The sequence below is a fragment of the Tachyglossus aculeatus genome, chromosome 4 (assembly GCF_015852505.1).
Source record: "Tachyglossus aculeatus isolate mTacAcu1 chromosome 4, mTacAcu1.pri, whole genome shotgun sequence".
NCBI lineage: Eukaryota > Metazoa > Chordata > Mammalia > Monotremata > Tachyglossidae > Tachyglossus > Tachyglossus aculeatus.
Window position 1 is genome coordinate 70,874,608 of NC_052069.1, and position 25,687 is coordinate 70,900,294.

Below are 25,687 nucleotides of genomic sequence, written 5' to 3' on the forward strand. Positions count from 1 at the left end.
TCTGGTCCAATAATGACCTTTTTCACAGTATCTAAGACAACTTTCTCTCTATTCTTGGTGGTTTCCTTGTTTGAAATTTTGTCCTCTTTCCCACGTTGTGGTTCAGATCCATGATTTCTTCAGTGTTATGTGGCTCTTAGCCTGACATATGAAATAACAGCCCTGGTACCATATTCTATTTCATTTTCCTCTGTTACTTTGAATTTTCAAGGATTTCCAGCACTTTCAATCATTCAAGCATATTTATTGAGCTTTTACTGTGTGCTGAGCACAGTACTGAGTGTGTGTACTTGGTAAAACATGATGCATGTTCTGGTGCTAGTAGATTTGGTGAAGGAAGAAGTGGTTGTGTGCATGCCAGGGCTGAATGCAAAATGTACTCAAACCAAGGGAAGCCTAACTCTTCCAACAGGAGTAAGTGAATGACTGTAAGTCTGTTGTGGGCAGGGAATGTGTCAGCTTATTGTTGTACTGTATTCTCCCAAGTGCTTAGTACAGTGCTCTGCACAAAGTAAGTGGTCAGTGAATATAGTTGAATGAATAAATGATTGGCACATGGAGGGAAGGAGGAAAACATTCCACCAACAGGTGAGGAGTGTGTGTTTGGAAAGGCGGCAGCAGCTGTGAGACTCTTCCTTTCTTTATTGATTGGTCAGTCAGCCAATCATATTTATTGAATGCTTACTACGTGCAGAGCACTGTACTAAGTGCTTGGGAGAGTACAATACAATAATAAATAGATAATGATAATAATGATGATAGCATTTATTGAACACTTACTATGTGCAAAGCACTGTTCTAAGCACTTGGGAGGTTACAAGGTAATCAGGTTGTCCCACAGCGGGCTCACAGTATTAATCCTCATTTTACAGTTGAGGTAACTGGGGCACAGAGAAGTTAAGTGACTTGTCCTAAGTCACACAGCTGATAATTGGCAGACCCGGGATTTGAACCCATGACCTCTGACTCCAAAGCCCGGGCTCTTTCCACTGAGCCATGCTGCTTCACTGTCCACATGCAGAAGAGGAAATGGAAGCAAAAACAACAACAAAGCAAATATTTTACTGTGTTTATTAGTGCAGCTTCTTGACACATTATTTTACTGGTACCCCATTCTGGACCGTTTTGCCAAGCTATCACCCTTAGCATGTGAGCATGGCATCGGCCAAGATTCGCAAGTTTGCTTCCCAGTTTCAGTGTATGATGGCATAAGAGATGCAGCACGGCTTAGTGGAAAGAGCATGAGCTTGGGAGTCAGAGAATGTGGGTTCTAATCCCACCTTCCCCATTTGCCTGCTGTGTGAACTTGGGTAGACCACTTAACTTCTCTGTGCCTCAGTTACCTCATCTATAAAATGGGATTTAAGACTATGAGCCCCACGTAGAACAACCTGATTAGCATGTATCTACTCCAGTGCTTAGTACAGTGCTTGGCACATAGGAAGTGCTTAACAAATACCATTGTCATTATTGTTATTATTACATCTGGTGCTTCATGTTTCTTGGTGATTTTGGAATTTCCTTGTAATTGTGCTTTTAAGAATAATGATGGCATTTATTAAGCACTTACTATGTGCTAAGCATTCTAAGCACTGTTCTAAGCACTAGGGTGGTTAGAAGATGATGATCAGATTGTCCCATGGGGGGCTAACAGTTTTAATCCCCGTTTTACAGATGAGGTAACTGAGGCCCAGAGAAGTTAAGTGACTTGCCCAAAGTCACATAACTGACAACTGGCAGAGTCGGGATTTGAACCCACGACCTCTGACTCCAAAGCCCATACTCTTTCCACTGAGCCAAGCTGCTTCTCTACAAATCCTAATTCATAACAGGTGTCCATCCAAAATGTGGAGAGAAAACATGTAAAATGGCAGGAAGTTCACTTCCTACTGAATTTCCAAACTACATCTTGCCTGTGGATCACTGTTGCATTAGTTCATTGGAACTGTAACTACCGTATTTCTCCTTTAAGCATGTTAGCCCAGGATTTGATCAGAAAAGCTTTTGCCCTGGTTGCAACAGGGCACCCTACTTCACCTGCTTCCCAAAACTTGGAATAGAAAGCACATTAGGATTTTCATTCATTCATTCAATCTTATTTATTGAGCACTTACTTGGGAAGTTCAAGTCGGCAACATATTTCCTTCTAGTTTTCTGTGTACTCATGTTCAGTCATGTTCAGATTACCACAGGAAATCTGTATGCATTCTTAAGCCCTGATTCTCTGAAATCATTCTTTTTAAAAATATTTACATTGGAAAATTAAAATAATCTATTATTACCATTATTTGTTATGATATTCAAGTCCTTACTATGTACCGGACACTCTACTAAGCACTGGTATAGATACAAGCTACTCAGGTTGGACACAGTCCATGTCTCACGTGGGGCTCGCACTCCTAATTCCCATTTTACCATTGGAGCAATGGAGGCACAAGGAAGTAAAATGACTTGCCCAAGGTCACCCAGAAGACAAGTGGTGGAGCCAGGGTTAGAACCCAGGACCTTCTGACTCTTGACCTTTCGTATGTACTCTTGTACATGTTTACTATTCTATTTATTTTATTTTGTTAATATGTTTTGTTGTCTGTCTCCCCCTTCTAGACTGTGAGCCCGTTGTTGGGTAGGGACCATCTCTATATGTTGCTGATTTGTACTTCCCAAGCGCTTAGTACAGTGCTGTGCACACAGTAAGCGCTCAATAAATGCAATTGAATGAATGAATGAATTGGCCTATGATGGCACACTGAATCATTTGCCTGTGTTTTAAGGAGAGAACCTTAGTGAGCTACTTATTGGTACTGAATGTTACACTGCAATCTTTCCCTGAAATAAGGGTTTGTCTGTGGGAATCTGATACTATGTAATCTTGAGATGTGTCCCTTTCCTCTGTTGTACTCTCCCAAGTGCTGAGTATTTTGCACTCAGTCACTTAAATACCCCTGATGAAGATGATTTCTATTCTACTGTAGACGTGCTTAGTACAGTGCCTCCAATGCTAAGTACAGTGCCTGGCATATGGAACGTTCTTAGCAAATGCCATTAAAATAAAAATAATGCATTCATCAATTCTTTCAATTGTATTTTTTGAATGCTTACAGTATGCAGAGCACTGTACTGAGAGCTTGAGAGTACAGTACAAAGGTAACAATAAACAGACACATTCTGCATTAGTCATTAATTATATTTATTGTGTGTACTATGTGCAGATCACTGTACCAAGCTCTTGGTAGAGTACAACATAATATAGCAGAAACATTCCCTGCCCACAATGAATACATCCTTCTGCTAGTGGTATAATCCTGGGCCTACTCTGAACAAAAGTCATGTCATAAGAGGAGGCTAGGATATGGGTCATTCAAGTGCTGAGTAGAAGGGGCAGGAAACTTATGTTTGAAGGCTTTAAAGCAATTAGTACAGTATTCTGTACATAATGAATGAATTTTTGGTCCCCTTCTGTTCTCTATCTATACTCACTCCCTTGGTGAACTCATTTGCTCCCACAGCTTCAACTATCATCTCTATACTGATGACACCCAAATCTACATCTCTGCCCCTGCTCTCTCCCTCTCCCTCCAGGCTCGCATCTCCTCCTGCCTTCAGGACATCTCCATCTGGGTGTCTGCCCGCCACCTACAACTCATCATGTCCAAGACTGAACTCCTTATCTTCCCTCTCAAATCCTGCCCTCTACCTGACTTTCACATTGCTGTTGATGGCACTACCATCCTTCCCATCTCACAAGCCTGCAACCTTGGTGTCATCCTCGACTCTGCTCTCTCGTTCACCCCTCACATCCAATCCGTCACCAAAACCTGCTGGTCTCACCTCCACAACATCGCCAAGATCCGCTCTTTCCTCTCCATCCAAACCGCTACCCTGCTGGTTCAATCTCTCATTTTATCCCGACTGGATTACTGCATCAGCCTCCTCTCTGATCTCCCACCCTCCTGTCTCTCCCCACTTCAATCTATACATCACGCTGCTGCCCGGATCGTCTTTGTACAGAAACGCTTTGGGCATGTTACTCCCCTCCTCAAAAATCTCCAGTGGTTACCAATCAACCTACGCATCAGGCAAAAACTCCTCACTCTTGGCTTCAAGGCTGTCCATCACCTCACCCCCTCCTACCTCACCTCCCTTCTTTCCTTCTACAGCCCAGCCCGCACCCTCCACTCTTCTGCCACTAACCTCCTCACTGTGCCTCGTTCTCACATGTCCCACCACCGACCCCCGGCCCACGTTCTCCCCCGGCCTGGAATACCCTCCCTCCGAACATGCACCAAGCTAGCTCTCTTCCTCCCTTCAAAGCCCTACTGAGAGCTCACCTCCTCCAGGAGGCCTTCCCAGACTGAGCCCCCTCCTTCCTCTCCCCCTCCTCCCCCTCCCCATCCCCTTGCCTTACCTTCTTCCCCTTCCCACAGCACCTGTATATATGTTTGTCCATATTTATTACTCTATTTTACTTGTACATATTTTCTATTCTATTTATTTTATTTTGTTAATATGTTTTGTTTTGTTGTCTGTTTCCCCCTTCGAGACTGTGAGCCCGCTGCTGGGTAGGGACCGTCCCTATATGTTGCCAACTTGTTCTTCCCAAGCGCTTAGTACAGTGCTCTGCACACAGCAAGTGCCCCGGCGGCGGGGCGGCTGTGGGCCTGTACTCGTCCCCGTCCCCTCCGGCCAGGGCCCAGGGCCACCTTTGGCTTCTCTGCGCCCGGGGCTGCTCAACCTGTTCGACCCGGGGCTGAAGAGGTAGCAGAAGGACTGGGCGGCCCACCAGCCCGAGTGCATGAAGTACGACTACCTCAGGGAGGAGGTTGGTGGCCAGGTGGCAGACCGTGTGTATGATATAGCCAGAGAGTTTCCTCTTGCTTTGGATGTTGGTAGTGGCTACATAGCCCAGCACTTAAATGAGACGGTCAGAAGGTTTTTCCAAGTTGATATTTCCAAAAATGCTTTGAAAAATACCATGAAAACAGAAATTTCTACTATCAGTGTTTTAGCTGATGAAGAATTTCTTCCTTTCAAAGAAAATACATTTGATCTTGTAGTTAGCAGTTTAAGTTTGCATTGGGTGAATGACCTTCCTCGAGCATTTAAACAGATGCATCAAGTCCTGAAGCCAGATGGAGTATTTATCGGTGCAATGTTTGGAGGAGATACCCTCTACGAGCTTCGATGCTCTTTGCAGTTAGCAGAACTGGAAAAGGAAGGAGGATTTTCTCCACACATTTCTCCCTTTACTGCTGTCAATGACATAGGACATTTGTTGGGAAGAGCTGGGTTTAATACGCTAACTGTGGTAACCATCAATCTGAAAACAAATTATGTATCCAGTTAAATGCACAGCTCAGTAAAAAACGTGAAATTCCCAGCTTTTGATGGGGTAAAATAAAACTGTAATGGTGGTTCCCCCTCGTCCCCCTCTCCATCCCCCCATCTTACCTCCTTCCCTTCCCCACAGCACCTGTATATATGTATATATGTTTGTACATATTTATTACTCTATTTATTTATTTTACTTGTACATATCTTCTATATATTTTATTTTGTTAGTATGTTTAGTTTTGTCTCCCCCTTTTAGACTGTGAGCTTACTGTTGGGTAGGGACTGTCTCTATATGTTGCCAATTTGTACTTCCCAAGCGCTTAGTACAGTGCTCTGCACACAGTAAGTGCTCAATAAATACGATTGATGATGATGAAGTGCTCAATAAATACAATTGAATGAATGAAAATGAATACCATTGATCGAAAAGAGTCCCAAGAGTGAGAGTGCCTTGATAACAGCAAGAATCTATCTTTACAGACAACAATGATAAAGGAAGTGTTAGTCACACAGTACCCTTATGCATAAGATTTTACCACTTTTAGAGTCATGGGATGGAGAAATAATTTTCCCAGACAGAGGAGGGGGAAAAGTTGAATGTGTCTACTAAACTCTTTTATATTATAGGCCCCCAGCCCTTAGTACAATATTCTGCAAAGAGTAAGGGCTCAATAAATACCACTGAGGGACTTGTTGATTAAGGTTGGTGGAGTTTGAGGATATAGGCAGTGGGTAGGTCATCAGGGGCATGAGTGGATTGTGGGGTCATGGTGATGTCAGAGCTATTCCAGGGCTATATAATAATGCTTGGAGCAGTGGCATCTTAATATGGAGTTTCTGGTAATTAATACAGGTCCCTCATGTGTGGAAAAGGACACACGTGGCAACTCACAGCCGTGGGGTCCATCGCTGCTAAAGGGAATAATGATCCTTGGACTTCTCAGTGCTAGCAAGGCAATTATCTATTAAGAGCCAAACCTTTCACAAAATTCTAACAGTTAATAATAATGGCATTTATTAAGTGCTTACTATGTGCAAAGCACTGGGGAGGTTACAAGGTCATCAGGTTGTCCCACATGGGGCTCACAGTCTTAATCCCCATTTTACAGATGAGGTAACTGAGGCACAGAGAAGTTAAGTGACTTGCCCAAAGTCACACAGCTGACAAGTGGCGGAGTCAGGATTTGAACCCATGACCTCTGACTCCAGAGCCCATGCTCTTTCCACTGAGCCACGCTGCTTCCTGGAGCCAGTTGCTCCAGGAAACTCCATGCCACTGGGTCCCATGGGCCAGGGAATCTCCCCCTGCAGTGGGGAGGTTGGAAATCATCATCAATCGTATTTATTGAGCGCTTACTATGTGCAGAGCACTGTACTAAGCGCTTGGGAAGTACAAATTGGCAACATATAGAGACAGTCCCTACCCATCAGTGGGCTCACAGTCTAAAAATGGGGTGAAGGTGCTGCTCTCTCAGGGACCAGGCTATAGACCCCAGAATCCTGATGAAGGGAGCACAGGACATAAAACTGCAGCCCTGCCAGGTTAAGTGCTGGACTTGAAATAACTTTGGTCTTGTCAGCTTAGCTCTAGGACAATAGAATTTGCTCTGATATTACAAATGCCTGAAAAAAGTGGGAAATTACAATTTTTATGCTAACCTAGAAAGCTGTACTTATAACAATGACCTAATCCTCACCCAATTTAGATAAGACTAAATTGGTATATTGTTCACTGCGGCTATTATTGTTCACCACGGATATCTGCCCTTCTGTCAAGGGTGAAGCTTTTCAAATTGAGAGAGAAAACTATTTCCCAGGAGATGGCATCAAGTGTCTCATTATAATCTCAGACTGACATTAATCATTTCAATTTCACGTCACAATCAGCAGCCAGCCTCTCTGGTCTGTTAAAATGCTTTTACTGTAGTCCCCATTAACTTCTTCTTTGCCAAAGTGCTTGCTCAGTGAAGTGATTCTAGCTGAATCACAAGAAAGATACAATGTCAAGATCAAAGTGGAGAGGAAATTTTATTAGTCTGAAGTCTGGGATATGACTTATTCAGTATTCTCTATCCTCCTTGCAGACATGATGTTGCAATTCAGGGATTTAAAATAATCTTCTCAAAGCATCTTTATGAATTTCCTGGGAATTTGACCATTTTCAGGATGAATTGCAAATGGTGAATACGCTTCGTTCACACAAATGAACTGTGTTTGGGAGGAAAAAAGTGAAACAGACTTTTTCCTTCTATTTAGCAATATTAAATGAATTTATATATTTTTATGTAAAACCAAGCACAATTTAGGCTACTTGGAGAAAGCTATGAAATGGAGATAAGAATACTAGTCTCTACCTTAGTCACTCACGGTTCCCACAAAAGTATCACTAATAAAAATGCCAAAATGTTCCTAACTAGGGACCTAATTGAATATAGTTTTTTTTTTTTTCTTTATGAACAGGCTTTGTGGAGAGCAACTATTTTGTGTAGTTGATTGTACCAAGGCCTTGGGAGAATACACTAGTGTTTAGACACATCCCCCTCCCCCAGTCAATCAATTGGATTTATTGAGCACTTACTGTGTGCAAAGCACTGTACTAAGCACTTGGGAAGTACAAGTTGGCAACATATAGTGACAGTCCCTACCCAACAGTGGGCTCAGGAGCTTCCAATCCAGTACAGGAGATAGATATCAAAATGTGGACAGTTAGGGGGGAAAAAAGTAGAAAGTGAAAATCTGGATAGTGAATACATGCTTATTTTGGTGTTAACAGTACAATTGAGATACTATATTTTTGTATATCTTCTAAACTTTACTGTTTATATGACTGGTGAAAATAGTACCTAAATACTAAAGTTGTAGCTAGGAGGAGTCCCTCTCACAGGATCGCACCTGGAAAGTTTCTTGTACTCTACCACTCTCAGCTATGGAAGGGAGAATCAAGCAGAGGCATACCCATGCCTTTCCTGGCTTGGGTGAGGCTAGAGAGTGGAAGGCAATCTGCTACAAGGCAAAGCTCACCTGTGCTGGGCAGCAGTGGGAGAGAGTCAAGGGTGGAGACTCAAGTTTACTTCGGGGAAGAAGACAATAGTAGAACGCTTCCATATTTTTACCAAGAAAACTCCATGGATACACTACCAGAACGATTGCAGATGGAGGTGGGGGGTTCTGGGAGAGATGTGTCCATGGAATCACTAAGGATCAGAGACAACTCGACAGCATTAGACAAGACAAGCTAGGAGACCATGACTTGAGGAGTCAAAAGTTAATCAGGAAAAGTCTTCTGGAGGAGACAAGATCATCAGGAGGGTCTTGTATGGGGAGAGCTATGGTCCGATGGATTTTGAAGTGGAGGAAATTAATAATGATTGATAATTGTAGTATTTATTAAGCAATTACTATGTGATAAGCAGTATGATAAGCTCTTAGATACAAGATAGTCAGATCAGAAACAGTCCCTGTCTCGTTTGGGACTACAGTCTTCTAGGTAGTACAGTGCCCAACCTACAGTAAGAGCTCAATTGATGGATCAAGAAAGGTATCAACCAATCAATCAATTGTAGTTATTGAGCACTTACTGTGTGCAGAGCACGGTACTGAGAGCTTGGGGAAGTACAACGCAGCAATATGACACTTCCCCTGTGCACATGAGCACACAGCCAGGACGGAAAGAGAATGGGCTTTGGAGTCAGAGGTCATGGGTTCAAATCCCATCTCCACCACTTTTCAGTTGTGTGAATTTGGGCAAGTCCCTTAACTCCTCTGTGTCTCAGGTACCTCATCTGTAAAATGGGGTTTAAGACTGTGAGCACCCTGTGGGACATGATTGCCTTGTAACCTCCCCAGCACTTAGAAAAGTGCTTTGCACATAGTAAGCGCTTAATGCCATTAAAAAATATATATATTTGCTACCTACTTACATATGAAAAGGACCTATACCGACAGTGTTATGAATGATAATTAGGGAGACATGATCAGGCAAGGAGAATTAGTTGGGATAGTAAGGAGGTGAGTTTTCAGAAGGGCATATCCTGAATGGTGTGGGTAGATTTCAAGCACTTAGTACAGTGCTCTGCACATACTAAGTGCTCAATAAATACAATTGAATGGATTTCAATAAGGAGACACTGAGGTATGACAAATCCTGAACTTTTCCTCAAGTTAAATTCCAGAGCAGGAGGTGTTTACAAAGCCAAGTGAACTAAATGCTCCAGTCTTATTCTCCTTTATCAGTTCATTCTTTCACTACCTTGTGCACCATTTGGAGATGTGCAGAAATGGGAAACTTGACTTAGTGAATAGACCGTAGGCCTGGGAGTCAGAAGGACCTGGGCTCTAATCCAAACTTTGCCACATGTCTGCTGTGTGACCTGGGGCAAGTCACTTAACTTCTCTGGTCCTCAATTACCTAATCTGTAAAATGGGGATTAAGGGTTGAGTATCATGTGGGACAGGGTGTGTGTTCAAACTGATTAACTGATCTATCTGCTAGTGAAGCAGTGTGACTTAGTGGAAAGAACCTGGGCTTGGGAGCCAGAGGTCATAGTTTTTAATCCAGGCTCCACCACTTGTCAGCTGTGTGACTTTGGGGAAGTCACTTGACTTCTCTGTGCCTCAGTTTCCTCATCTGTACAATGGGGATGAAGACTGTGAGTCCCACGTGGGACAACCTGATTACCTGTGTGTACCGAGTGCTTAGAACAGAGCTTGGCACATAGTAAGCCCTTAACATCATCATCATCATCAATCGTATTTATTGAGCGCTTACTATGTGCAGTGCACTGTACTAAGCACTTGGGAAGTACAAATTGGCAACATATAGAGACAGTCCCTACCCAACAGTGGGCTCACAGTCTAAAAGGGGGAGACAGAGAACAAAACCAAACATACTAACAAAATAAAATAAATAGAATAGATATGTACAAGTAAAATAAATAAATAGAGTAATAAATACGTAGAAACATATATAAATATATACAGGTGCTGTGGAGAAGGGAAGGAGGTAAGATGGGGGGATGGAGAGAGGGACGAAGGGGAGAGGAAGGAAGGGGCTCAGTCTGGGAAGGCCTCCTGGAGGAGGTGAGTATTAACAAATGCTATCATTATTTTCTCCCCAGCACTTAGAACAGTACTTGGCACATAGTAAGCCCTTAACAAGTATCATAATGTTATTACTATTATTATTATTATTGTTATTATTTAATCTGAAAGGCCAAGTCTCAGTGAGTCAAGAGGGACTCGAGGTTCATGGATGTGCTGGTGGACAACTGTGATTGCAGTGATGTGATCTTCCAGCTCCTGCTATCTCAGTGTCCTGGTGCCACTTCCTTTGCAGAGGAAGGGAACCAGTTGGTAAGAATTAAGAGTCACAAGTTTGTTGAATATAGGAAGCAGTATGGTCTAGTGAAAAGAGCATGGATTTGGGAGTCAGAGGAAATGGGCTCTTATCCCAGCTCTGCCATGTATCTTCTGTGTCACCTTGGGCATGTAACTTCACTTCTATGGTTGTACATATTTATTACTCTATTTATTTATTTATTTTACTTGTACATTTCTATCCTATTTATTTTATTCTGTTGGTATGTTTGGTTCTGTTCTCTGTCTCCCCCTTTTAGACTGTGAGCCCACTGTTGGATAGGGACTGTCTCTATGTGTTGCCAATTTGTACTTCCCAAGCGCTTAGTACAGTGCTCTGCACATAGTAAGCGCTCAATAAATACGATTGATTGATTCTCTGTGCTTCAGTTACCTCATCCATTAAATGAGGATTAAGATTATAAACCCAATGTGGGAGAGGTTGTATGCAACCTGATTACCTTATATCTATCCCAGTGCTTAGAACAGTGTTTGGCACATAGTAAGCACTTAACTAATGCCACAATTATTATTGTTATTATTATTATTGTTATGGCTGAGAAAAGTGTTTTCCCCTATTTTCTCAGGAGGGAGTGCTGCCTTTGTCCTCCCAAGGTTTGAGGTGACAATTGGGTTTTCTTTCCTCTACAGTATCATATTTCAAGGTAAATTCTTGAAATTAAATTTTTCACTGAATAGACCCATTAATAGACGATTTAACTAGTCATTCATACTATTGAATCTTTGACAGCCCATGGTAAATGGGATAACCGGTTTTATCAAATGTGACATAAAAAATCGGAGCTTTAAAAAATATTTTAAATGCTATTTAAATGGCAACTATCTTGATCTGTTCTAGAAAATACTTCAGAATGTGCTAGCATGGCATAGTGGGAGTCAGAAGGTCTTGGGTTCTAATCTCGGCTCCACCATTTGTCTGTTGTGTGACCTTAGAGACCTTAGATAAGTCTCTTAACTTCTCTGTGCCTCACTTACCTCATCTATAAAAGATGGGGATTAAGAGTGTGAGCCCAATGTGGGACATTCATTCATTCATTCAATCACATTTATTGAATGCTTACTGTGTGCAGAGCACTGTACTAAGCGCTTGGGAAGTACAAGTCAGCAACATATAGAGACGGTCCCTACCCAACAACAGGCCCACAGTCTAGAAGGGACTCTGTCCAATTTTATTAACTTATACCTGTTCCAGCACTTAGAACAGTGCTTGGCACATAGTAAGCACTTAATTACCAAAATTATTATCATTAATTATTAAAACTTAGATCTAAAGTGCATTAGTTATACCTATGAAACCATTTTGGGATTGGATATATCTTGCAGGGTGAAATCTCTACAGGCAGAGAGTTTAATAGATTTAATGCATGTGGCTCTTCCCATAAGCACAAGCCTGGAACAGGACCCTTAAATCCTTTCTAATTCTAGCAAAATCACATAGTTCTATCAGTAATAATAATAATGATGGCATTTATTAAGTGCTTACTATATGCAAAGAAACTATAGGGGATCTTTAGTGGATTTTGATGATGATGATGATGCTTAAGCACTTACTATGTGCAAAGCACTGTTCTAAGCGCTGGGGAGGTTACAAGGTGATCAGGTTGTCCCACAGGGGGCTCACAGTCTTAATCCCCATTTTACAATTGAGGTAACAAAGGCACAGAGAAGTTAAGTTACTTGCCCAAAGTCACACAGCTGACAATTGGCAGAGCTGGGATTTAAACCCATGACCTCTGACTCCAAAGCTCATGCTCTTTCCACTGAGCCACGCTGCTTCTCATGGCTGAGCTGGTGGGGTGAATGGTTTGTAGGTTGCACTTCTCAAAATCATGGGCTTTTTTATACTGGTAAAGTGAGTCATTCCTTGAGGTATGTATGCATAGAGCCAGAAAAAACAAACAAACAGTGTTTTCTCTCAATACTTCCAATACTCAATTCTCCTTTACTAGGACTGCCCTAAAAATAATAATGACTATCTTCCTAATTGGAGTTGTCTCAGAAGGGCAAATACTCAATACATCAATGGTCTAAAACTACTGAGTCCAGAACTACTGGGTCCAGAGCATTGTAATAAGCACTTACGAGAACACATTAGATGCACAGAAAAATAAATACTTAAGAAGGAGGCAAGCAGACATTATTTACAAATACTGGGAACAGAATGAAGAATAAGAATCATAATAGACAGTATAAATAAGTCATAATGAAATAGAAAAATAAATCATCTATTTGTTTATCAATTAATAGTATCTACTGAATACCTATTTTGAACAAAGCAGAATACTAAGCTCTTGGTAGAGTTCAAAAGAGGTAAAAGACACAAATCCCCCCTCTTTTTTTCATGGTATTTGTTAAGCACATACTACGCTCCAGACATTGTACTAAACATTGGGGTAGATTCAAGCTAATCAGGTAGGACAGAGTCCTTGTCCCACATGAGGCACATAATCTTAATCCCCATTTTTACCGATGAGGTAACCGAGGCACAGTGAAGCAAAGTGACTTACCCAAGGTCACACAGCAGACAGGCGGTGGAGTAGGGATTAGAAAAGATGTCCTTCCATCAGGCCTGTGCTCTGTCTATTAGGCCACACTAACATTCACTTAATAAATTGATATAGCTATTATTTAGCAGTTTTGTATTTATCTGTGTGCTTAAAGGGCAGTCAGATGTTTAGTACAGTGATCTGCACAAAGTACGCACTCAATTACCGTTGGTGAGAGTCCTTTAGGAAACTATACTGTTTTATTTCAGGTGAAAGGGTAACAAAGCTTCCATTTTCTCTGAATATGAAAACATTGCTTTTTCTATTTTGACATTACTTATTTCTTATTCTGCAAGTTAATTTTTCACCTTATGGTGAGATTTGGAACTTTTTAAGAACTTTTTTTATCTGTCCCTCGTCCATTTTAAACTACTCACAGAGGTGGAATGAATTTGGTAGAGGTTTGCGATATGATCTGCCCAAGGGAAGAAAGCAACAACCAATTCTTAATGGAATACCCAAGCGATACATAATGTTCTCAGTGCTTGTACTTTGACATTTAAAGAATTTATTGTGATGATACATGTGCAAAGGTGCTTCTCATCAAAGAAATCAGAGATTATTGTTTCAGTTACGAACATGTTATGTTGCCAACTTGTACTTCCCAAGCGCTTAGTACAGTGCTCTGCACACAGTAAGCACTCAATAAATACGATTGAATGAATGAAGAAGCAGCGTGGCTCAGTGGAAAGAGCACGGGCTTTGGAGTCAGAGGTCATGGGTTCAAATCCCGACTTTGCCAACTGTCAGCTGTGTGACTTTGGACAAGCCACTTAACTTCTCTGTACTTCTTTTACCTCATCTGTAAAATGGGGATTAAAACTGTGAGCCCTCCATGGGACAACCTGATCACCTTGTAACCTCCCCAGCACTTAGAACAGTGCTTTGCACATAGTAAGCGCTTAAGCATCATCATCATCAAAATCCACTGAAGATCCCTTATAGATTCTTAGGCTATTCCAGGGTAGTATTTAAGTAACTGAATTATTCATGATAATAATTGAGTAAACACTGTAGTAGATAAAATATGTGTAGATTGGACTCCATCCTGTCCCACCCAGGGCTCATAGTTTGAGAAGGGAGAGCAGGTATTTTGTCTCCATTTTGCAGATGAGAAAATTGAGGTAAATTTGGTGCCTTGTCCAAGGTCACAAAGGAGGCAAATAGAAGATTCTGGAATAGAACCGAATTCTGCTACCAGACTCATGCTCTTTCCTCTAGGCCATGCTGTTTCTCATTTACATTCTCTAGGTAGGAAACCCCAGCCCTACCTGTCCCAGGAAGGGAAGAACTGTAGGGCTTTAGGATCCTGCAACTGTTATAAGGGGTTTGGGCTCGCCATAGAAAATATTTCAGTTGGGGCTCAGGGCTGATAGTCCCTTGAAACATTGCAGTCACAGCATTTATCCCCTACTACCATTATTGGCCACCAAAGAGCTAGAGAATAAAGGTCAGGTGAAGGCACTACCAAACATCTCTGGGCCTCAAAGATGTGGTTTGGCATGGAGAGGAGAAAGAGAAGAGAGAGACAGATGGGGAAGAGTAAGGACAAATTTAGCCCATGACCTGGTCTAGTAGAAAGTGAAGTAGTGTGGCCTAATGGACAGAGTGTGGGGCTCAGAGTTACAAGGACCTGGGTTCTAACCTCGGATTTCCCACCTTGTGAGTTGTGTGAACTTGGCCAAGTCACATAACTTCTCTGGGCCTCAGTTACTTCATGTAAAATGGGGATGAAAACTGGAGCCCCATGGAAACTTCTCTGGGCCTCAGTTACTTCATGTAAAATGGGGATTAAAACTGGAGCCCCGTGGAAACTTCTCTGGGCCTCATTTACTTCATGTAAAATGGGGATTAAAACTGGAGCCCCATGGACTATGTCCAATCTTATTAGCTTTTATCTATCCCTGTGCTTAGTACAGTGCTTGGAACGTAGTAAACACTTAACAAATTCCATTTAAAAAAACCAACAACACAAGACTAAGAGTCAGTAGACCTGGGTTTTAGTGCCAGCTCTACCAGTGGTGAACTGATAGAATTTTGCCAAGGCACCTAACGTCTTTGAGCTTCAGTTTCTCCATCTTTAAAATGGGGAAAAAAGGCCTCTTTTTTTCCAGCTGGAAAGGAATTTGGAAGGATAAAGTAATTGATATGCATGTGCTTTTTGGGAAAAAACACTATCCAAATTTAATTCTTATTGCTACATGCTTGTCAAATATTGAAAAATAAATATTGTACATTTAACAAAAATAGCATTCTGCAATGATTTTGAGAGCAGATACTGGCTAAAATGGAGGCTATCCAACAATTTATTTCCAGGGAAACACACAAAAAAATCACAAATAGCATAAGGCTAGTTTCCTGGATATTGGCCATCCATGGCAAGTCTTCTGACCTCCATCCCTCTTACTGTTCTTCTCTACCACCTATAGTATGGCTCCCAACTATTCAGCTGTATTTATTGAATGCTTAGTGCGCCAAGCACTGTACTAAGCACTTAGGAGAGTACACTATAACAATAAACAGACACATTTCTTGTGCACAACAAGCTTACAGCCTTGAGGGGGAGTATTCTTGGCCTTTTTACCAGTGGTCTTGCCTGACCCGGCAGCCATTATAAGGGATCTGGATTCCCCTCAGTGCCATCAGGAAATATTTCAACTGGGTTTTATGGGTGATAGTACAATGACATCAACAATCTCCGAGTACCATTGTTCAGAGCTCTGCATTGCTGAGATTTGAAGGGATTTGAAGCTTTGCAAAATCAATCAATCAATCGTATTTAAATAACAAACAACATGCAGGAGTGGATGAGTTATGCGTTCTAAGTGATTGATTGATTGATTGAAGTGCCATCACTTCTGTGGCCTGGCTATCAGCTTCCTTGACCACACAATTCCAATGAACAGCAAGCTGGTCCCTGTTCAAAAAGCCACTATCTCCTTAGTGCTAGCCTGGCCTCTGTAGAAAGGACCCCCATCACCATTTGTGGTGAAGCTTCCCACTGCTCTCTAGCAGCAGTTAGGGTATAACTCTGCATGGGACCACGAGGACCAAAAACAACATTATCACCTCAGCTGGTCAGTTAATGGGGCAAAAGCTCTAGTCACCCCATGAAAATGCAGCTTGTGTGTATCCTGGGATATATTGAAACTCAAGTCCACTTTTCTCTGGGCCAAAGATTTTTTTTTTGAAGACAGGATACAATCCAGTTTACCTAGGGGATCACTTTAGATCCTGTTTGGCAGGGGATGTAATGAGAAATATCATCACACTGGCATTCTCTGTCAGTTTTCACTTAAAAGACTGACACTAACCAGAGAAAAAGACCAAACAAAGTTGATTTCCTCAGAGCAGTTTACTCCAGGAGGCCACTTTTCAGAATAAAGTTTAACAATTTAATATTTTTTATTTTAGAAGACCGTTAGTATGCCCCATTTTGGTATGTGCATATTAATTTTTTTTACATTGAGGCCTAGGTTGTTAAACCTCCCTGTATGTCCATTATTCTAAATTCAAAATAAAGGACAGTCAGCATCTTTAGAGACACCCTGCAAAAACAGCACAAAGAGCCACCAGTGTCTTGTGCAATTTTCCCATGGAGAACAATAGCAGGTTGTGATGTGTAAGATACCTCCACTTGATTTTGAAAATTTTTTTTTTGGATCATTGTTAATTCACTGAAGACAGAGCTGAGTCAAAGTGTTCAAAATTATTTGGGGTCTAACTCCAAGATTTCCACTCTGGATTCCCCAAACAAAGGCCTTGAGTGGGCTTAAATGTCAAAATCTATAATGTTCAATCTACAATATATGTTAGTAGAAATTGGATTTTCTGGGTGGGGGAAGGATTGGATTTTACCTGACTTTGCCTGTGTTTTGAAAGTGCCCCAGAAAGTGTTTATAATTGATGTTTCCTTTGGTAAAAGTTGTACTGTGAGAAATGCTACTACCAGTCAGGTCTCAAAGTTAGAATCGCTAACTCTTTACTGTCTTTCGATTAGAGGACAAGATAATTCCCTAAAAATTGTAAAGGCACAAATACTATGCCAATTAAAAACGAAGATTCTAATAAATGAATTATAATTCAGAAAGGGTAGCATTGATAACTGGGAAAAGGAACCAATAATCAAATAGTCACTTGTGAAATTCTACACTTCTCAAGTGGTAACTGTGTCTTTTCATTCAATCGTATTTATTTAGCGCTTTCTTTTGTACGTAGAAGGAGTTACAATATATGTTGAACACTCATTGTCCTAGGGGAATTAGAAAAGAAGCATGAGACAGACTTCCTACCCAAAAGAAGCATACATTCTAGTGGGGGAGACAGACATGAAAATATTTACCCCAGGAGTAATAATAATTTTGGTCTTTGTTAAGCACTTACTAGATATCAAGTACTGTGCTAAGTGCTGGGGAAGAAAGAAGTTATGTGGACACAGGCCCTGTCCCTCCTCTGGTTCATGGTCTAGTAAGAGGGAGAACAGCTATTTAGTTCTCATTTTACAGAATAATGAAACAGAGGCCCAGAGACGTGAAGTGACTTTCCCAAAGCCACTTCCCAGCAGGGAAGTGAAGGAGTTGGAATTAGAATCCAGGTCCTCTGACTCACAGACCTATGATCTTTTCACTAGGCTACACTGCTTCTCTAATTAGTAATCAGAATAAATACATTGACTATACAGTTAGTCATACATCTATACATATATGCTGAAGGAGGATATTAATAGAGGTGGATGATGTTACTTAAGTATGGGGAGTTGATCAAAGAAGGCTTGTTGGATGAAGTGAGATTTCAGGAATCCTTTGAAGGTGGGAAAAACTTTTGTTAGATTAGGTGGGGAAGGAATTTCAGTCTGGTGAAACAACATGAGCAATGGACTAAAGGCGGAAGACTTGAGAAAGATTTATAACTAGAAGGTTGACTGGGGGGAATGAAAAGAGCAAGATGGAAAAGGGATGATATATAAGAGTTTGTGGAGTGCCTTGAACCTTGAGGAATTTTTGCTTTGATGTGAAGGGAAATGGGAAGTCATGGGATGGTTTTGAGGAGAGGACAGATGGCCAATGAGTGATACTTCAAGAAGATGATCTTACCAGGTGTAGTATAGAATGGAAGAGGGACTGGGAGTTGGAAGACCAGCTAAGATACTGTTGCAACAGTCTGGCTATGTTTTGACAAGAACTTGGACTATGACGGTAGATGTCTGGACGGTGATGGAAAATATAGGAAGAACCAGCAAGGTATAGCAGTAGCTTGAATATCATAATAATGATAATAATGATGGTGGTATTTGCTAAATGCTTACTATGTGCCAGACACGGTACTCAGTGCTGGAGTGTATAAGCAAATCAAATTGGATATAGGCACTGTCCCATGTGGGCCTCACATTCTCAATCCCCATTTTCCAGATGAGGTAATTGAGGCACAGAGAAGTAAAGAAGCAGTGTGGCTCAGTGGAAAGAGCCTGGGCTTTGGAGTCAGAGGTCATGGGTTCAAATCCCAGCTCTGCCAATTGCCAGCTGTGTGACTTTGGGCAAGTCATTTTACTTCTCTGTGCCTCAGTTCCCTCATCTGTATAATGGGGATTAAGACCGTGAGCCCCCCGCAGGACAACCTGATCACCTTGTAACTTCCCCAGTGCTTAGAACAGTGCTTTGCACATAGTAAGCACTTAATAAATGCCATTATTATTACCTTGTAACCTCCCCAGTGCTTAGAACAATGCTTTGCACATAGTAAACCCTTAATAAATGCCATTATTATTATTATTATTATTATTATTATTAAAGTGACTTGCCCAAGGTCACACAGCAGACAAGTGGTGAAGCCAGGATTAGAACCAATGACCTTCTGACTCCCAGCCCATGCTGTATCCATTACACCATGCTGTTTCTCAGCATGTGAGAATGTTAGAGTTGGAAGATGTTAAGGAGTTAAGGATGACATCTAGGGTTGCGGGATTCTGGAATTGGGAGGGCAGTGGTGGTGTCATCAACAGAGATGACAAGTATGGGCATCCAATAAACTACAGATTTCATTGCTTCTTGCTTCCAGAAAAGCTTCACTGATCATCCTCCATCTGTTAAAAGCATTGTTTTAAGACCCGCTTGTGGGCGCTTCCTCTGATTAGCTCCCACTGACAGGATTTGGTTGGAGGTAACTTCTGTCATTCTGCCTGTTGAGCTACAACTCCCAGATCTATGTGTGAAAGCGGGCGGGGAGGGGGCAGTAGCTTTTTTTCAGTCACAATATGCCTCGAAGATCCTCCAAACTTCTGAAGCCTCAGACAAGAACCCCAATCTCTGACAGCTTTGACCAACCCAAACATTGAGCAGTGGGTGTGAAGCGTGGCTCAGTGGAAAGAGCCCGGGCTTGGGAGTCAGGGGTCATGGGTTCTAATCCCAGCTCCACCGCTTGTTAGCTGTGTGACTTTGGGCAAGTCACTTAACTTCTCTGTGCCTCTGTGACCTCATCTGTGAAGTGGGAACTAAGACTGTGAGTTCCACAAGGGACAACCTGATCACCTTGTATCCTCCCCAGTGCTTAGAACAGTGCTTTGCACATAGCAAGCACTTAATAAGTACCAAAATTATTATTATTAAGTTACTATAAATAAATATCTGTAATTTATGTATGTTGTCCATCTGCCCCCTCTAGACTGTAAGCTCACTGTGGGCAGGCAATGTGTCTATGTTACCCTGTACTCTCCCAAGCGCTTAGTAGCAGAGAAGCAGCACGTTGTAACAGCTAGAGGATGGGTCTGAAAGTCAGAAGGTCATGGGTTCTAATCCCTGCTCTGCCACTTGTCTGTTGTGTGACCTGGGGCAAATCTCTTAATTTCTCTGGGCCTCAGTTACCTCATCTACAAAATAGGGATTGAGACTGTGAACCCCACAAGGCACAGGGACTGTGTCCAACACAATTTATATGTATCCACCTTAGCACTTAGCAGTGTGTGCCACACAGTAAGCACTTAACAAATACCACAATTATGATTGTTGTTACTATTATTATTAATAGAAGTAGTAGGAGCCTCGGGGGACCAGGGATTTTTTTAACTGGAGACCATGGATCTCTCCGCCAGTGAGCTCAGCATTTATGACAAGCTCTTAGAGACCATTAACTTGGTGAGGCAGACGGGGCACCAATGTGGGATGTCAGAAAAGGCGATCGAGAAGTTTGTCAAACAGCTTCTGGAGAAGAATGAGCCTCAGAGAGAACCCCCACGACACTTCCTGCTAATGGTTGCCCACAAGGGCCTGATCACCTTGGGGTTCATTTTGCTCACCTCCTACTTTGCGATTCAGCTGTACAGCCCATTACCACTGGAAACCGCCCTCTCTGGAGCCCAGTCCTGGGGCTCCCTCATCCGTCACATGCGGCTCCTGTCTCTGCCCATCTCAAAGAAGTACATGCTTGAGACATTTAGGAAGGGAAAAGGAGAAGCTTTTTAAATTGGCTGAACCGCCCTGCCCATCATCCACCTGCCCACAGTTTCCCCTGAGGGACGTTACTTTGAGACTTCTCCGTTCTGCCGTCTTCATCTCACAGCATGACTGCGAAGACTTGGGAAGGAGAGACTAAAAATGTCCTTATTTTAGCTCTGTGGATAAATCCAAGCCTGAAAACAAATTACCTCCAAGAGGCCTTCCCAGACTGAGCCCCCTTTTTCCTCTTCTCCTCCCCATCCCCCCGGCCCTACCTCCCTCCCCTCCTCACAGCACCTGTATATATGTTTGTACAGATTTATTACTCTTTTTATTTTACTTGTACGTATTTACTATTCTATTTATTTTGTTAATGATGTGCATTTATATATATAAATCATGTATATATGTTTGTGCATATTTATTACTCTATTTTACTTGTTCATATCTATTCTATTTATTTTGTTAGTATGTTTGGTTTTGTTCTCTGTCTCCCCCTTTTAGACTGTGAGCCCACTGTTGGGTAGGGACTGTCTCTATATGTTGCCAACTTGTACTTCCCTAGTGCTTAGTACAGTGCTCTGCACATAGTAAGCGCTCAATAAATATGATTGATAGTACAAGGCTCTGTACACAGTAAGCACTCAATAAATATGATTGAGTGATTGACTGAGTGAATGAAAGTTTCATGGAGGGGAAAAGCTGGCTGGCTAGAGAAAGCCTTTTTTGCTGCTCCCAGCACTGCACTGTTTTTGGTTTTTGGTTTTGTTGGAGGTTTTTTGGTGTGTGTATTGAGGCTGGGGAGAAGAGCAAACAGCAGCAGATGTATTTTTCAGGCACAGCTCACCTCAGCTTTGAAGCCTGAGCCAGTGTTTTATAGTTTTCATTTGCTGAAGCTTTATAAAAACCCACATAAAAAGTTTAGATAGTACAGCGCACCTTTAAGCTCCCACCTACCCTTCCTGCCACTGACCTTGGCCGCTGCTGCAAAATTTTCTGGTGATTTCTGGAGAAATGGTGGGCCAGGATGCTGAACCCAAGCTCTGTCCCATCACTCCCCAGTGAAATTCAGGACCAACTGCCAGGTGACTGACTGGAGCTGTGAAACGTTTCATCTGATCTGTGGACACCTCTGTCAGTCTTCCTGTTAACTGTCACCTACTGTGGTGATCCAGTGATGGGATTGGAAAAGAACATGACAAAACAGCAACACCCGTTTTGCTGGGAATTCCATGTTCATTGTTTTTCTGTTTCTTTCGTTTTGTCTCATGTACTGCTGACATTGAAGGGCCTCTTTTTTAAAACCAGTGGATTTTCAAGTAATAGTGGTAGACAGATATTGAGACTGATAATATTTCTGCAAAATTTAACTCTGTGTCATTTCCTTTGTCCAACTCTGGCCCTGATGCCCCGCCATACTCATCTCCTTCCTGCCAGGCACAGAGAACAGACCCAAGTCACATTGTGCTCAGCTCCACACATCCTGAACAATTCTGGTTCATCTTTGTTTGTGGTATTTGTTAAGCAATTACTAGGTTCCAAGCACTGTATTAAGTTCTGGGGTGGATACAAGCTAATCAGGTTGGACATAGTACATGTTCCATTTGGGGCTCCCAGTCTTAATCCCCATTTCACAGATAAGATTACTGAGGCACAAAGAAGTTGAGTGACTTACCCAAGGTCACACAGCAGACAAGTGGTGGAGCCAGAATTAGAACCCAGGTCCTTTGACGTCCAGGCTCATGATCTTTCCACGGCTACACTCTTTCACTTAGAACACACAGATTCTGTCACCTGGTCACAGTTGGTGGTCTCCCCAGCTGGGCATGAAGAATGGAGCTATTCTAGCCTCCAGACTCACCACATCTCTTCTCCGTAAGACCTCATCACTGCCACAACTACACTGCCATGCCCAACCCCACTCCACAATCTGTCTCCACAATTCCCCTCCATAAGCCACAGTTGCTACCACCATGCTCATGTGGCTACAGTTCTCACCTCCCTCCCTGGAAACAGAAAGGAAGAGAAATAAGGAAACTGAAGCAGCTTCATCCCAGTAACTCGGGAAGAGGTTGGAAATGGTGAGTCCAAATATTAGAGACGCCTGTTCTAGTGAGAAAGGGGTGGCTGGGTGACTCTGGGGGGAGCTGACCAAAAGTCCAACCCTGCCTCTTCCACTGCTTCACTGCACACTCTTCTTTGGCATTGTAACTACAAAGCCTAAAGGAACTGGTTGATGGCTGGGTCAACTTGTCTGATTGTCTTGGAAAAAATGGCAAAGTAACAAGATTGTTGTCCATAAAGATGCATTTGTTTCCTGGAACCAAAGATTGAGGAGGAAAGATGTTCTTCCTCTCTTATTCCCTTTTAGACTGTGAGCCCACTGTTGGGTAGAGACTGTCTCTATATGTTGCCAACTTGTTCTTCCCAAGCTCTTAGTACAGTGCTCTGCACACAGTAAGCACTCAATAAATACGATTGATTGATCGATTGATTATTCTTCAGTTCAGTTTTCTATGTTTTAATTTGGAGGTGTCAATGGGATCTTGTCATATCTTATGTCGTTGAGTCGTTTCCGACCCGTAGCAACACCATGGACACATCTCTCCCAGAATGCCCCGCTCTTCATTTGCAATCATTCTAGTAGTGTCTCTATAGAGTTTTCTTGGTAAAAATACAGAAATGGTTTACCAATTGCCACCTTTCAGGCAGTAAACTTGAGTCTCCACCTTCGACTCTCTCCCATGCCTCTGCTGCCCAGCACGGGTGAGTTTTGACTTGTAGCAGATTCCCTTCCACTCGCTAGCCACTGTCCAAGCTAGGAATGGAATGGGTAGGCCACTGCTTGACTCTCCGTCCTATAGCCAAGACTGGTAGAGTACCTGAAACTCTCCAGGTGTGACCCTGAGAGGGGGATCAGTGGGATACCCAAGTGAAAATCTCTTGGAGGCAAGAGGTAATTTGGGATTGAAGGTTAGATAGGAGGTTGGGGTTAGGGAAGTAGATGTAAGCTTATTATTGGTAGGGAATGTGTCTCTTTATATTGTTAGAGTATAATCTCCCAAACACTTGGTACAGTCCTCTGCACATAACAAACACTTAATACATCTGACTGACTGACTGGGAGTGATATGCAGAACTATGGTAAAAAACAATGTGAATAAATGATTTCCCCTAGAGAGTGAGGGTTGGAAAAAAAACAGTTGAGTCAGAACAGACCTTTGTGGGTCACCCATTGTCAGAAGATGGAAAAGAGACTGGAGAGGTCAGAGCAGTAGAAGAAGAATCAGGTTAGATGTGGTGTTGAGAAAACCGAAGTCTGATGGGGTTTCAAGGAGAGAGGAGTGATCTACACTGTATCCAAGATGGCTGAGATGCTTAGGAGAAACTAGAAATTAGAAAAGCCCACGGACTTGAGTATGAAGTATATAATTAGTACAGAGTAAAGATTTGGATCACTGAAGGAACTGGAAGCCAGACTGAAGCAGGTCAAAAGAGAAGTTTAAATGGAAATGGGAGGTAAAGAACCTATTCCCCAAGAGTTAAGATATGAATAGAAGGAAGGAGATGGGGTGGTGGCTGGAGGTTGTGGATCGTGAAAGTGTCTTTTTAGTATAGAGAAGACTTGAGTGACTTTGAAAGCATAAGGGAAGGAGTGCTTAGAGAGTGAGAAGTCCAAGACAGCATTAAGAAAAGCATGGAGAATGAGAGGAAAATACTTTTATGAGGTGCGAAAGGGATAGGGTCAGAGGCGTAGGTGGAGTAAGTGTATTTAGAGAGTTGGTTGGAATAAAGAGAAGCACAATAATGAAGAAAAGTTAGTGGCATGATCAGGAGGAGTTCAGGGTTCATCTAGGTGTTCATGCTGGATTGTTTATTTCAATTTTACCAACAAAGTAGTTAGTGAGGCCATAGGGATCAGGGGGCAGTGGAGGCTTCAGAAGGGAGTTAAAGGTTTGTAGAAGTTGGTGGGGATTGTAAGCATGAGAAACAGTGAGGGAAGAATAAAATAATTGCCTAGCAGAAGAGAGAGCCAAGTCATAGCATGACAGAGTGAACTGGTAGGGACAGATATCAGATGGCTGCCTGGATTTTTGCCAGTTTCGTTCAGCTTAATGGACATCAGAGCAGATGAAGTGACTGTGGAGATGGTCCAGAGTTGGGGGGGTCAATGTTGTGAAGTCTGTGAAAGAACACATGGAAAAGGGAATTGAGATTGGTGCAGAAAGCTGAAATCAGGATGTGTACTTTGGCATCAAGAAAGGGAAAAGTTTGGAGAGAGTCCAAGAGGGGTGTCATAGATGGAATGTGTCCAAAATATGGAGGTGATCATGGGTGAGGAGAAAGATATTGGTGGGTTGGAGTTTTTTAAATGTAGAGCCATGTTTCAGGATGAATATACCTAGTGAGTGTCTATGCTGATGTGTGCCTGTTGTGGCTTAGGACCAAAAGATGAACAGAGAAGAGTGAGGAAACATTGGCTGTGGGATCAGATGTATCATAAACAAGGAGGTTGACATCCCCAAGGATCAGAGAAGAAGAAGAGAGGGAGAGCAGAAGGTGAAAAAGACATCAATATTCATAAGGTGTGCAGAGGTTCGAGAAGGAGGGCAACAGTTAACTGTACAGATGACCTAGAAATCCAGATATCATGTCTCAATATTTTACCCTAGCTTATATGGCCCCATGTTATGTATAACCCGGGGCTGCTGATTGACTTACATCTCAACAATCTAATGCATCACTGCAGTGTGTACTGGATGCACACGTAAAGAAGAAATGATATTTCCTCTGACACCTAAATTCTGTGATGAAGAAATCTCATATCAACTTTAAAGAAAACAAATTATTTTATAAAAATAGTAGAGAAGACCTTGATGAATAGAAGCATTCAAAGATGTGAAGATGTGTTCAGAAACAGTTACCCTGTGGCAAGTTACTTTATGGGGACAAGAAGGTTTTTTACTGTATTTATCAGACACTTACTACGTGCCAGGTACTTTACTA

The 25,687-nt window shown here is 42.2% G+C and overlaps 1 protein-coding gene, 1 non-coding gene and 1 pseudogene across 2 annotated transcripts; 2 read left to right on the forward strand and 1 right to left on the reverse strand.

The window, feature by feature from the left end:
- The first annotated feature begins 300 nt into the window (after positions 1-300).
- Positions 301-5,344, forward strand: LOC119927088 (annotated as a pseudogene).
- A 14,950-nt stretch (positions 5,345-20,294) lies between these two features.
- On the forward strand, positions 20,295-20,707 carry LOC119927089 (bombesin receptor-activated protein C6orf89 homolog). Its single transcript, XM_038745630.1, has one exon. The coding sequence runs from the start codon at positions 20,321-20,323 to the stop codon at positions 20,705-20,707; it is 387 nt and encodes a 128-aa protein (XP_038601558.1). The 5' UTR covers positions 20,295-20,320.
- A 2,749-nt stretch (positions 20,708-23,456) lies between these two features.
- Positions 23,457-23,594, reverse strand: LOC119927781. Its single transcript, XR_005450752.1, has one exon. It is a non-coding gene; the product is annotated as a small nucleolar RNA SNORA7 (small nucleolar RNA).
- Between the last annotated feature and the right edge of the window lie 2,093 nt (positions 23,595-25,687).

Coding starts and splice junctions, on each gene's coding strand:
- LOC119927089 (XM_038745630.1), top strand. CDS start 20,321: ATGGATCTCTCCGCCAGTGAGCTCAGCATTTATGACAAGCTCTTAGAG.